This window comes from Sander vitreus, chromosome 9 (genome assembly GCF_031162955.1).
Source record: "Sander vitreus isolate 19-12246 chromosome 9, sanVit1, whole genome shotgun sequence".
Lineage (NCBI taxonomy): Eukaryota > Metazoa > Chordata > Actinopteri > Perciformes > Percidae > Sander > Sander vitreus.
This window is the reverse complement of record NC_135863.1, coordinates 9,228,033-9,240,927: the sequence shown is the minus strand read 5'-3', so window position 1 is coordinate 9,240,927 and position 12,895 is coordinate 9,228,033. Positions and strand designations below refer to the sequence as shown.

Below are 12,895 nucleotides of genomic sequence, written 5' to 3'. Positions count from 1 at the left end.
TTGGCATAGTGTGGAGAGGAGGATGTGAACATGGGGGGTGAACATTTAGAGAGGTAGTGGCAATTTAAAAAAAAAATGGGGATACTTTTGTTCTTTTATGAAATAATTTCAGACATGGAGCCATTAGGTTGGATCCTTAGTTGATGTTTTTCTGTATGCGTAACATGCAGCAGCAGTTTATAAGATTAGGACATTGTTAGAATTTTGTGAGCATCTCGCTGCAGCTCTAGAAGGACCTTAAAGGTATACTATGCAGTTTACGTTTATTGTCAAACAGCTACCCCTAGAGTCGCTGTGTAGTACTTGTATTTAACGTTCATAAACTGTCATAAATACCACTCTGGGATGTTGTGCATATAATGAAAGACACTCGAAATAGATACCTGGTGCTGGTCACCGATGTCCAAAAGGTTCTGGCGGGTGTAGCGGATGTTTGCAGAACCGATAGTAGTAAAGCAATTTGTGATTTTCGCGAGATTTTGGTGGGGCACCGCCTCCCAAACCTGCATTGCTGGTTAGGCCAGTGGCGTCCCCCCCTGCTTTGCTATCGGGATAATTCTCCTACTACGAGTTTGTTTACCTTCAAAATGACTTCGAAGCTGTTATATTAAGGTACAAATCTTGCATAGTGTGCCTTTAAGGCTGCATTCAGACAGCCTGTGTCAGCCATCCGATGGTCCGGCAAAAACACAGGCCTTCCATTCATTTTGAATGGGGTTAGTATGTTTAGGCTGCGGCGGGGGTCGCAGACCGACTCAACTTTTGGAGAAACGCAACCCCACTTCACGCTGCGGTGGCCAATCAAGTAAACGGCAATTAGACTTTTGAGCTATGGTATGAGCCGGTGTGAGAATCTCATACAGTAAACAGGAAACGTCACTGCCTTTATCGCTGCCAAAAGAACGTTTAAAAAAAAAAAATGAAACACAAACACTGTAATAGCTGAATGTTTCCTGCAACAACAAAGCACTCTCTATGTCTCACTCGTCCCTTTATATTCTCTCCTGTGAAATAAAGCTGCCTTCAAGTGCGGTTGGAAACGTAGCTATCTATAAACGATCCAAAGGAAAAAAGTAATTGGGAAATATAAAGTCTACTTGTGCTTTGTTGTGTTGGTTTAAGAACACAACAGGACGTCAAACAAATGGGCCGTTTCATTGACACTCCCCCTGGCGTACAACCCTGTGGCAAATTGCCGGATCACTTTTTTTGGTCTGAATGCCCTGTAAGTCAGCACCTAAAATGTTGTCACCTTGTTATAGATGACAGTTTTACATCATCACCAAGACAACCAGTCTCTGGCACTACACGAAAGCTAGGATGCCATTAAAAATCATAGATACAACAGATATGCTGAACTATTTTGTGCATATTTGTTATGTTGTGTACATACATTTTGTAAGATATGTCTATGATACGTTTTATCTGGCCAGGGGCAACAGATGAAAATGTGCATTTTATTTACTGGCTCATTTACAGAGCTTTTGTTCTGTTGATCAAATGAGCATAATATAAAAATAGATGAAAATGAAATCAGTAAATACCAGACATTGTTTCTCCCCATTTTTGTGATGCTTATTGCTGAACATTAGGAGCTCATTTGGGGGATGTTTGGGGGGAACATTTATTGTGGCTGCCAGTTAACTGCAAAAAATGTTTGAACTCCTAAATGTATTCTTTTTGAAAATGTTGCGATGTGGGCGCCTGGGTAGCTCACCTGGTAGAGTGTGCTTCCATATAAAGAGGCTTAGTCCTCAACACAGTGGCCACGAGTTCAACTCCAACCTGCGGCCCTTTGCTGCATGTCAATACCCCACTCTCTCCCATTTCAAGTCTAAGCTGTCCTGTCGGAAATAAAGCGCTAAAATACCCTAAAATGATCTTTAAAAATAAATGAAAATGTTGCGATGAATGAATGCTATTTTTCCCGTGGCCCGTTGTAATGTTCTTTTTGTTTGTCTCGTGTTGTTTCAACTGTGGTCAGGTGTGCAGACACAGCAGGTGGTGTGTAGGAAGCAGGCAGATCATTCAGTCGTCTACAACCACTTCTGTGACAAGAAGAACAAACCCAAAGAGAAGAGGAGAACCTGCAATACTGAGCCGTGCTCTCCATCGTGAGTAGTCTCTTGTTGATAAGATTTTCTTCATATGGAATACAAAAGACAAATGTTTTATCCTAATTCAGGTTTGGAGGCATTGGATGTCAGAGTTCTGTATATTCTGTGTAATTAATGTTATATACTTTTTTGTTCACATATACGTGTGTGTGTGTGTGTGTGTGTGTGTGTGTGTGTGTGTGTGTGTGTGTGTGTGTGTGTATTTTAACTGTAATGCTGTTTACCAATTTTGTATGTGTGTTGGTGGGCTTTCCTATTTTTACCTGTAATTCCTGTTTGTACAGTATGATGTCTACACTATATTATGTAATGCAAACAAAAAAGGCCCTTCTCTGCTGCTAGTTGGTGGACAGGAGAGTGGTCAGAGTGCAGTCGCAGCTGTAACGGTGGCCTGCGGACACGGGAGGTGTTATGTAAAAGGAGGATCTCTGTGACGGAGGAGAAGGTCCTGGACGACTCAGCGTGTACAACCCAACGCCCTTCCCCCACTGAGCCCTGCAGCAACCACAGCTGCCCCCCTGAGTGGCTGGCCCTGGACTGGTCCGAGGTAGGCAGACATCAGAGGTCTCCCATCTTGCATGTGGTTTCTGTTTTTCAGTAAACTCAGCTGAATTTTTACCAATACATTGTACAGAATTCCTTACAGATGGAGCAATAGTTTATTTTCCACTTGAACCTAAGAAACCCAAACATCTGCCAGGAGAAAGTAAGAGAACTTAAACCATGAAATACACAATAGAGGCACGGAGCAGACAAATACATCACTCTAAACATGTTGTTGAAGTCATGAATACATATTGTTACACTTCTACACGTCATGTGGGAACCTTTAATTCTGACCCGTAGTTTGAGTGTCTCCTATGTCCTTGCAGACATGTAAACTGTACTTAAAGGACTTTTTACAACAGGCCTGAAAACTTAATCTTCTCATATCTCACTTTGTTCCTGCATCTAAACTCTGTTGTCACAGTTAAGGATGAATTAAAACCAAGTTAAATGGTGTCAGAAGTGCTGCAGTGTTCAACTATTCTTTGACGTCTTGTGTAATGTAGCAATGGCACACTCACAAGAGGAATTATGTCCAGCTGATTTACGGGAACTAAGCCGGCTCTTGACTTTCCTATACAGCTGCTGCCCTCTGCTGAGTGGATTAAGAAGATTTCTTTTTGCATTCTTATGACCGCAGTGACCCCCTGCTGCACCCTCCCATCGCCTCCATCTCCCTGCCCTCCCACCTGATGTTTTTTCTCTCTCTTGCTTAATCTCTCCCTCTGTCCGCAGTGTACGCCCAGCTGTGGTCCTGGCTACAGGCACCGTGTGGTCTTGTGTAAGAGCGGGGAGAGCGGTGACGACCTACCAGAGTCCAAGTGCCCTAAACATGGCCGGCCCACCTCCAGGGTACGCTGTAACCTACAGCGCTGCCCTCCCCCTCAGTGGGTGACGGGTCCCTGGGGAGAGGTACTATAGGCTTTTGGTTTATTCTTGTTCCTCTTCCTGGTTGTACTGGGACTTTATACAACTCAGTGTCCGTTTTGTACTTAAATACAATCCCCATTGTCTTAGTGTTCTGCCAGGTGTGGTCTGGGTCAGGAGATGCGTTCGGTGCAGTGTCTGACCCCCTCCCGCCAGCCGTCCAATGAGTGTCTTGAACATCAGCGGCCAGCGAGCATGCAGCAGTGCAAGAGCAAATGTGACCTCAATCTGCCCATCAGTACAGACAACCCCGAAGGTAAGGGGTCAAATCATTGCTCCTCCTCATGTGTCACAGAAATAACATTATAGAACCATTTCCCACTAAGAGTTTGCAATGGAACAAGATGTCGTGCTAATTGAGAATACGATTTTAAAATCCACAGATTTGTTAAACATTTCAATTATTATGAACTGGATGTCATCAAATCAAATTTAAATTAAAAATGTCTCACTCAAAATGTAGTAAATATAAATGTCTGAGCTGCCAGTGTAGCTTGTGAAAGGTATCTGTGTAATCAGATATCAGTGACTCATTCGGTAGTCAGCCTTTTCTCATTGTTTACAGTTGATATACATTTTTTAAATATACAAATTAATATGTTTAAACATTTGTAACCCAACTCCAATGGACTTCTACATACATTATCTATAGTGTACGTACAAATAATAAAACTTTTTTTATTGCATTGCATTACATTTTATATACAAAATGTGGCATATCTGATTTTCTCAAGCATCAAGAAGTTAATTAATTAATTAATCATTTAATCCACAGGCCAAATGCCGGGAGGATTTATGTCATTCCATACAAGTCGTATAAGTCTGAACAATAAAGGTGCATAAAAATGATACTATTCTTGGTATTTTGATTGAAATCCTGTACAGTTTCTAAAAAGATCATTGTAATGCATTGATCAGGCTGCTTCATGTTTGTCTTTCCTGCAGAGTGTAAAGATGTGAACACTGTGGCCTACTGCCCCCTGGTGCTCAGGTTCAAGTTCTGCAGCAGGCCATATTTCAGACAAATGTGCTGCAAGACCTGCCAGGGGCACTGACCTGACACCGTGAAGCTCACAGCATCCAATCTCTGGGTCCTGTACACACTCACAGTAAGCCTGAAACCCTCCCACTGAGCCTTGTAACAGCAGCCCTCACACTACCTCTATCAGAGGAGTGAGAGATCGAGCTGGAATGCTGTCGGACTGACACCTGGTCCTGTTACTGTAAAGAGGGACCTTTTTTCCAGCCAGAATCCAGCACAAACCAGACGCCTCTCCGGGCCGAGCTGGGCCATAACAGCCTGAGCTGAGTTTTACATTCCACTGGAGGGAGGGCTGCAGAAACCTGGAGAGACAGAGAGAGGGAGAGAGTAACTTCCCTCCATCGCCTGTCTTTCTAATGATCCCTCTGTTGTAATATTTTGGTGCTACTATATTTCTCTTTGGCCGCAGGGCTGGGCGCAGTACTCTCTTAAACCTGTATGTTAACAGGTGATATTTGTTTAGTTACGAATTAAAAAAATCCACTTTGTAAAGAAAATGATTTGCTAGATATCTTCGCCCATGAAAAGGAATATCTTATGCTATAAAATGAAAGATTTGTTTCTATGTTATCTAATAGTTGTTACTTGACCACATTGTTTTTATGCCATTGCTTTGTTCCGGATCAACGTATTCATCAAGTCCTCGCTGTTATTCAGCTGAAGTATGAGCAGAGTTTGATTTGCACAAAGTGTCAGCAGTCAGATCAGTCTTGTGTATTTTATGTTTGTTTTGACTTGATGTCTCTATGGAAGCTATAAATGTCTCACTGCAGTGAACCTGCCGTAGTCTTGCCATTTTGGTTAGTTTGCTTAAATGTTATCACCTCTACAGTAAAGCAGAGCTTCATGCTGCACAGGACACATAGAGACACTTAGTGATGTGAGCAAAGCCAGTGCTGACCAACCAGGACATTTTTAGATTATAGCATTTTTTTTTTTTAGTGGCTGCGGCAGCTCGGCTCAGTGTCATTATCTGAAAATCCCTCAGCGCAGGGCCTTGCTGTTCATTTTATTTTATTTTTTGCCGCCACATGTTACCACTCAATCGACAGTGCTAGTAACTTTTACTGTGAGTGGAAACTCCGAGCACAGTGAGACACAGTTGAGTCAGCTCTGCCAGCAGGAACAGGCCCAGTAAGGAGGAGTGAAGACCTCTGACCACACTGCTTTCAAATAGCATTTTATAGTAGGAGTGCTAATCTGAGGATGGATTTACACAACCATAAAATCTGATTTCTTTGTGGCAATGATCTGATGTATCTGATGTAGTCGGAAACCATCATTAAGCCTGCTGTGGAAAGATTTCTGCCACAGATTATTCTAAATTAGAGAATTATCATTTAAACTAATCTTCCAGTGTGATAATAGCTGATTTTGTTTGACCATGTGGGGGCAGTAGAAACAAGTTGTTTTAAGTTGTTGAGTTGTTGAACTTGTTAGCAAACAATTGCCTACACATCCCGCAGTTACAGAGCAACATTCATTTGGAGTCATGTTTGTGTCCACCTGATGAATATAAGTAAATATTCACTCTCTTTGTGCTCTGTTTTGGTCTCTACCAACTCCTGATGGAAATATCTGTCTCTTTAGCCGCTAAATGCTCCACTATGTTCACCTACTATTCTCTGTCTGTCGTTTGCTGCTAAGCAGGTAGTGTACAGTGATTTTTCTTAGAGCTTTTTCATTGAAAACAGCTGCCTGCTGCAGCTGAAAATGACTCAGTGAGAGCGATGAGAGTGAACCAAAAACTGTAAAGTTGTGGGCTGAACAGCTAAACAATGAGAAACTCACTATAAAGTGCCATTAATTCAAGGGGAGCTGCAGATTCAGGTGATAATTTTCTTCAAGTTCATCACTATGAGGGACCCCTTTCACATTCTCATTTCATACATTGGTATTATATAAATATTGATTATAGTTGCTTAATTGAATCGACACAGTCAGTGTAAAGCTGTGCGCTGAATTCTCAAAAAGCCCAAAATCACTGTGCAAACCACTGTCAGCTATTGTCCTTCTAAAGTGATGGGACTATGTCACCCTAAAGGTCACAGATTCCCAGCTATCGTACAGGAAACGTGCATTTGTGTAGTGCTGATTTCATTGAAGATTTTTTTATTGACACATATTTTAAAAAAAAATGCAGTTTCAGCTGTTTCTCCATCCTGAATACTTTTAGAAACGAGATCAGTCATCACTGTGACGTCCACTGTGCTCTGCTGTGGCCGGTGTCTTCACAAACATTCACACTGATCAGCGCTGAAAGCAGCTCTGTGTAACACTACATGTCACATAATTTCATTGTAAAGAGACAAAGCTACAGTTTGTCTTTATGGGGATTAGCTGCAATGTTGTTTCTTTTGTTTTGTTTTATTGTGGTGCTTTGGTTTGGATTGGTGCTATTAGTTCACTGTTGTTGTAATTGTTATCATTTTAACAATTGTGCTTTTAATTATTCAGAAATCAATTTGAGCCTGTTGTAACAATACCAATCTGCAGAGCTGGACCCCTGACCCACCAGCCATCCTCTTTGGGTTCCTTTGTTCATTTCTATCAGAATATAAGCTTTTAATGTACCCTATCTGACTTGGTTAACGTGGCCAGTAGTGCCTCAAAATCACCATGCAAATTTTAGAATTATGTCAAATACTGTAGCAAATTCTGAAAGGGCACTGTACAGATATTGGCATTTCCCAGCGCTCTTAACATCTTAACCATTTTAGGACTATAAAAATAACTTATTTGGGCGGCATAAACAAACATTTAGGTTTTGGGAACGCCTCAACAAATGTTCGGTACTCGGATGGTGTGTAGGGCCTCAAAAAAGTCAAACAGTCTGCTAATCCATCCACGTGAGGGCGTAGAAACATTATTTAATTTAAAGTTTTTGTGCAGATCATTTGTATGCCATCAGTGTACAGCTAACTTCACCCCCGCAGTTTTTCATTATTGAACACACCATTTGTATCATTTATCAGTTGCACATAAAGTTTCAGAAGATAGTTCTTGTTTTAGTGTCTGAAAGGCATTTTGTTTTCTCTGTATCTACCTGTGCCTATAATAATGGTTCACACTGAGAAGTGAGCCTGTTTTATCTGAGTAAATAAGAGGGACAGTACCGGTAATTGTTGTTTTGTTTTGTCACATGATAATTATAACATGACATGTACTGTATGTTGTTCAATACTATAGAAAATGAATCTGTTTGTCCCCCATGTACATCTTTTTAAAAGGAAATATTAAATTGATTAAACATGACGCATTGTTGATTCTAAGAAATGGGATTTTGTCAGTTGAGCTTTTCTGTCCTCAACTTACTTGTGCTAAAATAACACACTTCAGCATCCAGAGGTTGAGATCATCAGTGATCTATTTCTGGATCTGACAGTATTCATGGAAAAGATGAAGCAAGAACTTCTTCCTTTTGTCTGAATGAGGCTGAGACATCCCTCGTCGATCGGACTTCAGGGTCAGTTGGTGTGTATGGATACTGTGTGTGTACATGTACGGTACATGTACGGTATATGTGGCTGTGTACCTGTAATGTCTTTAGCATTATGCTCTATTCTACCCTCTTTACATGTACTGTCTTCATTTCAATTCAAACATTATTTCACATGCTTGACAAAAACATAAATATGACAAAACACAAAAACATTCAACCAAAAACTTGTTACAGTAATGACTTGTATTTATATGTACAAGAGTTATACTCTAAGAAACCTCATGTTCAAATTAAGTGTCCCAAAAAGCAGCCTTAAAAGACTGTTCTGACCTTATGTACTTATAAACATTCTCACTCAAAATGACATGAAACGGTAAAAACAACACAGTTTGACATCACACACACACACACACTTGTCAGCACAGTGTACTCTCCACCTATGTGTGAACCTGCATCAGTTATTATGGGCCTTTGAAGCACAGCAGCCTCTCTGATGACACTAACCACAGCCTGGGTGGAGCTGGCAGCTCTCAACTGAAACACCATCATTTTGCAACAGATAATTATCACTTTGCAGTTGTTGATGCTATCAAAACTTGTCTCCTGCTGGCAAGATGAATTGGATTGACTAATTGTGCGATTAAACCTTCATAGCTGCTGACACAGACGCTGTCATCAACCCGTTAGGTCATTATTTCATCCTCGCTCTGATGACTTTAAATATGACAGAAATACAGAAGTAGCTGTGTGTGTGTGTGTGTGTGTGTGTGTGTGTGTGTGTGTGTGTGTGTGTGTGCGTCCAGTTCTTGTTTAACACATCTGTGGGAGTATGAGGAAGTAGCTTTTTGAATGTTGCAGTGGAGTGTTGCAGTAGCTCGCAGGCTGCTGTTGGCTCTGACTGTCTGACTGCTGTGTGATGGCTGCAGTCTGAGGACTGTGGATTTTAACATCACACAAATAAACACACTCTCTGGACAGTGGACACCTGAGGACGAGAGGAGGCCCGCTGGAAAGATGGTACGGTACCACACCTTAATTTGCTATCTCTCACACAACTTCAGACAGCTGTAGCATATACGCTCCTAAAACTAGAGCTTATGTATCTTATCTTCACATACATTAGGTGATCTCACACAGTTTCACTCTTGATGCTGCCTTTTTAAGACAGTTTTCTGTGTGTATAAGTTACACCAGCTCTCAATGAATTGCATTTAATTTCAGTAGTCTCCATTTGTTAAGCCATAAAAGGGTATTTCACACTTTGAAGTCAGTTGTGACATGATGAACGATGTGATAGCATTTCTTAAAAGGCCATCTCTTCAGGGATATTCAGCTGCTTCACAGCAGCAGCAGCAGGGTGAGTTTCCTCTTTTTCAGGACAAGCCCTTTCATTGAGACTCAAGGCAGCTCAAATACATTAATTGTATTGTTGTGTTACATGATTTATGGTCACATCTTAGATTAAAATGTAGATTTGGACTTGTGAAATGTATATTTAAACTATACAGCGCAAAAATATACATATTACATACAATGAGGGTGTTCATGTTAACATAAGCAGGAAAATACATTATCCTGAATATATCGTGAAGTTATTGAGCTGTAGTGTAATCTCAGTTTACAAGATTTATCTCATATAGTGCTGAAAACACTGTGAGCAGCAGGCGGTTGCAGGAAGAGAACCGGTAGCATGTACAAAGTTTCTAGAGTTTCACAAGAGGCAGAGATGAGGTGTTAGAGGGGGAAGTGGACTACATGGGAGGCCTGTAGTTTCTGTCACAACACTTCCTCCTCTTCATGCAGAGTGGTCCTCAAACTCATGCAATCTATTGTTGAAGTCATAACGTGCAGCCAAAGGTCTCTTATATTTATTTAGTAGACTTAAGGGTGAAGATATCCAAAATGTGCAGATAAATGTTTCTGCCAGTGTTTTAACTCCACCTTTAAACACACTCAAAGAAACACCTGACCTGAGAAGGCTATTTGTACACTAATGTCCATTTAAATATGACTGACAAGCTCACAGTGAAGTAACAGACAGAAATAACTGCCGAGGAGTGTGGTGGTGGTGTTAAAGGGTCAGCTCATACAGCTTTGGGGGTTTTTTTTCTCATAACTGTTCAGAAAGTTCCTGTTTGATGCAGCAAGGTTTTGAGATCTTGGCTGATCTCACTTCTGCCAAAACCACAATATGACAGAGTTGACTGGGGTTTTGTTAGCACTTCTCAAGGCATACATAATTTACATTTTTAATTTAACAGCAAGTCTCTCTAGTAACACTATCTGAAGAGTAGTTTCTCAATGAAAACTGGTCACAGTGACGTCAGTGGATCTTCTCAAATATCAGAAACGGTTTTGTCTGGCAGAGATTGTTGTTGAGTTTTTAAAATGTATTTATGATGCTTTTGAGTGCCACAAACGAAATGGCTACAGGTATAAGTTACTTATTTTTTTAGATATATTACAGTCCACTGGCCATTTTTCACCAAAATAAAGATCCCTGCAGTAAACGTTGTGTAATACTTTTATTAACTTTCACGTTCATAAAGTCCACACAACTAAAACTAATATTCTATTTGTATAACACTTCTAAAACAAAGTTACTAAGTGCTTTATAGAAGAACAGTATATGCCAAACCAATAAATAATCAGAAATGATTTGGACAGTTAGGACACAACTTAATGCAAAAAGTTTGCAAGTTTTGCAAAGTTTTGCAAGTTTTGGGGGCTGTGACAGTTTTAAGTCCAGAATAAAAAACTCTTAGTTGAGGATTAGTGCAGGTACGATTGGGCACAAAAGCGCAATTGATTAAAAACTTATTTTTATTCCTACAGTTGATTTCAAACTGTGTTTATGCCTATGAACATTGGACTAGGTGGATTGGTAAACACCATTTGGTCCAAGAATCAGGTCCGACTGTGTGTTAAGACAGAATGTAAAGTGAATTTTAGATGGATGGAAATATGCATCCATGTGAGTTGAAAATGTAAAAAAAAAAAAAAGCTTGTATCACAGAGTTTTATGAATCTGCATTAAAAACGTACAAGAGAGGAAGACCAAACCCTGAATTGATCCTAGTTACAAATATAGCCTGATATAGCTTATTCTTCTGAGCTCTATTGTTGTATAACATTTTTTTTAAACAATCAATAAAACACACGGTTGCAGTTACTGACATGTTCCTTCATTACAATAAGCATGGGCGCTGTAGTTTATTTTGAATTAATCCCACATACACCATCCGGTTGCCAGAAATACTCAGTAGAGCCCAAATGTGTATTAATCCACCGCTGAAAATAGTCCCCAGCAAATGTACTGTTTACTCCTATTTGAGTAACATTCACTAAAAACTACAGTGCCCAGCTGTTTTAGGAAATTATGTATCTTTTTTTTAATGGAACTATATACATGTGAGTCATTTATAAAGATGTATATCTTTAGTAGGAGTAATGTAATAGGCTTTGGACTGAAGAGCCACAGACAGTGAAGGGAAGTCACTGGGTTTTGGTCTTCTCAAGGATTTTGTTGTTAATAAGAAAACTATCAAATAAAACTAGATATATCATTTGAATCTATAAGATACACTTTCTGTAATTCAGCCCAGAGAGTGAAAACTGAAGTGAAGGTTTTAATTAGATTTACACTCAAGATGTCTGTCTGAATTCCTCCTTGAGGATATCTAACTTGAATCACACCACATACAAATAGCCTACTGTTTATTATGTAGACTTTAATCAAGCAACGGTACATGTTATGTCTTTTATTGAATGAGTTATATAAAGATGTCTGTTGCATCTTTAAAACTCAAACTTAGTCGGACATATTCGGTATGCTTGCATGTTGCACAACGCAAGTTTGTACTGATGTGCTAGGTTTAAGAGGTCTTCTTTTTTATGATAATTCCAGAAATAGTAAAAGTATTTTTATAGAGAGATTAGTGGTTATATTATACGTAACTGTTCTTGAATACTTTTAATTAGGTTTGTTTGCGGAATGTAACAAAGGAATTACAAAAGAAGGAAAATAAAGTGAAAGAAAACGTCTAAACGTATCAAACTTGTGCTGTATCAGCTGGTAGTGATGTTGGATGGCTATGATGCTAACAACACCTGTACCAAAATGAAACCAAAAATTTTTTTTATGATCTGAAGCTCTTTTCTTTATAATGTCATGGTATGATTTGTTCTTCTGGTGACTGTTGGTCTGAATTGCAGCATGCATTGCGTACCTGTAAGCTTCTCCCTGTAAAGCAGTTTATGTATGTAGAAGCCCCAGACCACAGCCCAACCACCATGCCAACGTCAAGACATGTCACACTTCACACATCAAACAGACCAGCAACTTTTAGGGAAAACCAAGACAAAATGAGACCGCTTCACCTTATGGTTCTGTAAGGAGGTGTCAACAGAAAGCTGTCTGTCTGGTCACAAGAAATAATAACACAGACATCGTTTCACAACACAACAATCATTACGTTAGAGCTGTCTTTGTTGTTGTGATCAGGTACTGTATATAGTCAGACATAACACAAAGTTTGGTGGTGCTTCTCTAAAAATGTCCAACATACAAAATGAGCTCACCTCATTTGTGACCCGTTGCTTGGCAACCAGCCCCAGCTTCCTGAAATGGTGACCACAGTTTGTTACATTCTTAAAACACATCTGTAGGCCTACTGATGCCAAACATGCCTCTGTGATTTGCCTTCTTCATTAGAGGCCTCAGAGTACCTTGCAGTCCTCGGTGCTTCTTTCTTTTCTTTCTTTTCTTCTTTCTTTCTTTCCTCCTTTCTTTTTGTCTCTTTGCATGTTTGTTTCTTTATT

General features: G+C 39.9%; 2 protein-coding genes across 4 annotated transcripts in view; both read left to right on the top strand.

The window, feature by feature from the left end:
* Nucleotides 1–7,887, top strand: part of adamts10 (ADAM metallopeptidase with thrombospondin type 1 motif, 10) — a 60,137-nt gene extending 52,250 nt beyond the window's left edge. The window contains exons 22-27 of one of the 2 annotated variants that reach the window (XM_078258605.1): nucleotides 1,985–2,114; nucleotides 2,460–2,664; nucleotides 3,399–3,575; nucleotides 3,681–3,846; nucleotides 4,366–4,425; nucleotides 4,536–7,887. In XM_078258605.1, the coding sequence (XP_078114731.1) occupies nucleotides 1,985–2,114; nucleotides 2,460–2,664; nucleotides 3,399–3,575; nucleotides 3,681–3,846; nucleotides 4,366–4,425; nucleotides 4,536–4,645 (848 nt within the window). In that variant the 3' untranslated portion in view covers nucleotides 4,646–7,887. The remainder of the gene's footprint in view (nucleotides 1–1,984; nucleotides 2,115–2,459; nucleotides 2,665–3,398; nucleotides 3,576–3,680; nucleotides 3,847–4,365; nucleotides 4,426–4,535) is intronic. The other variant, XM_078258606.1, reaches the window with a different exon arrangement.
* A 775-nt stretch (nucleotides 7,888–8,662) lies between these two features.
* myo1f (myosin IF) overlaps nucleotides 8,663–12,895 on the top strand; it is a 26,373-nt gene continuing 22,140 nt past the window's right edge. The window contains exon 1 of one of the 2 annotated variants that reach the window (XM_078258604.1): nucleotides 8,663–9,091. In XM_078258604.1, coding sequence (XP_078114730.1) covers nucleotides 9,089–9,091 — 3 coding nt within the window. In that variant the 5' untranslated portion in view covers nucleotides 8,663–9,088. The remainder of the gene's footprint in view (nucleotides 9,092–12,895) is intronic. The other variant, XM_078258603.1, reaches the window with a different exon arrangement.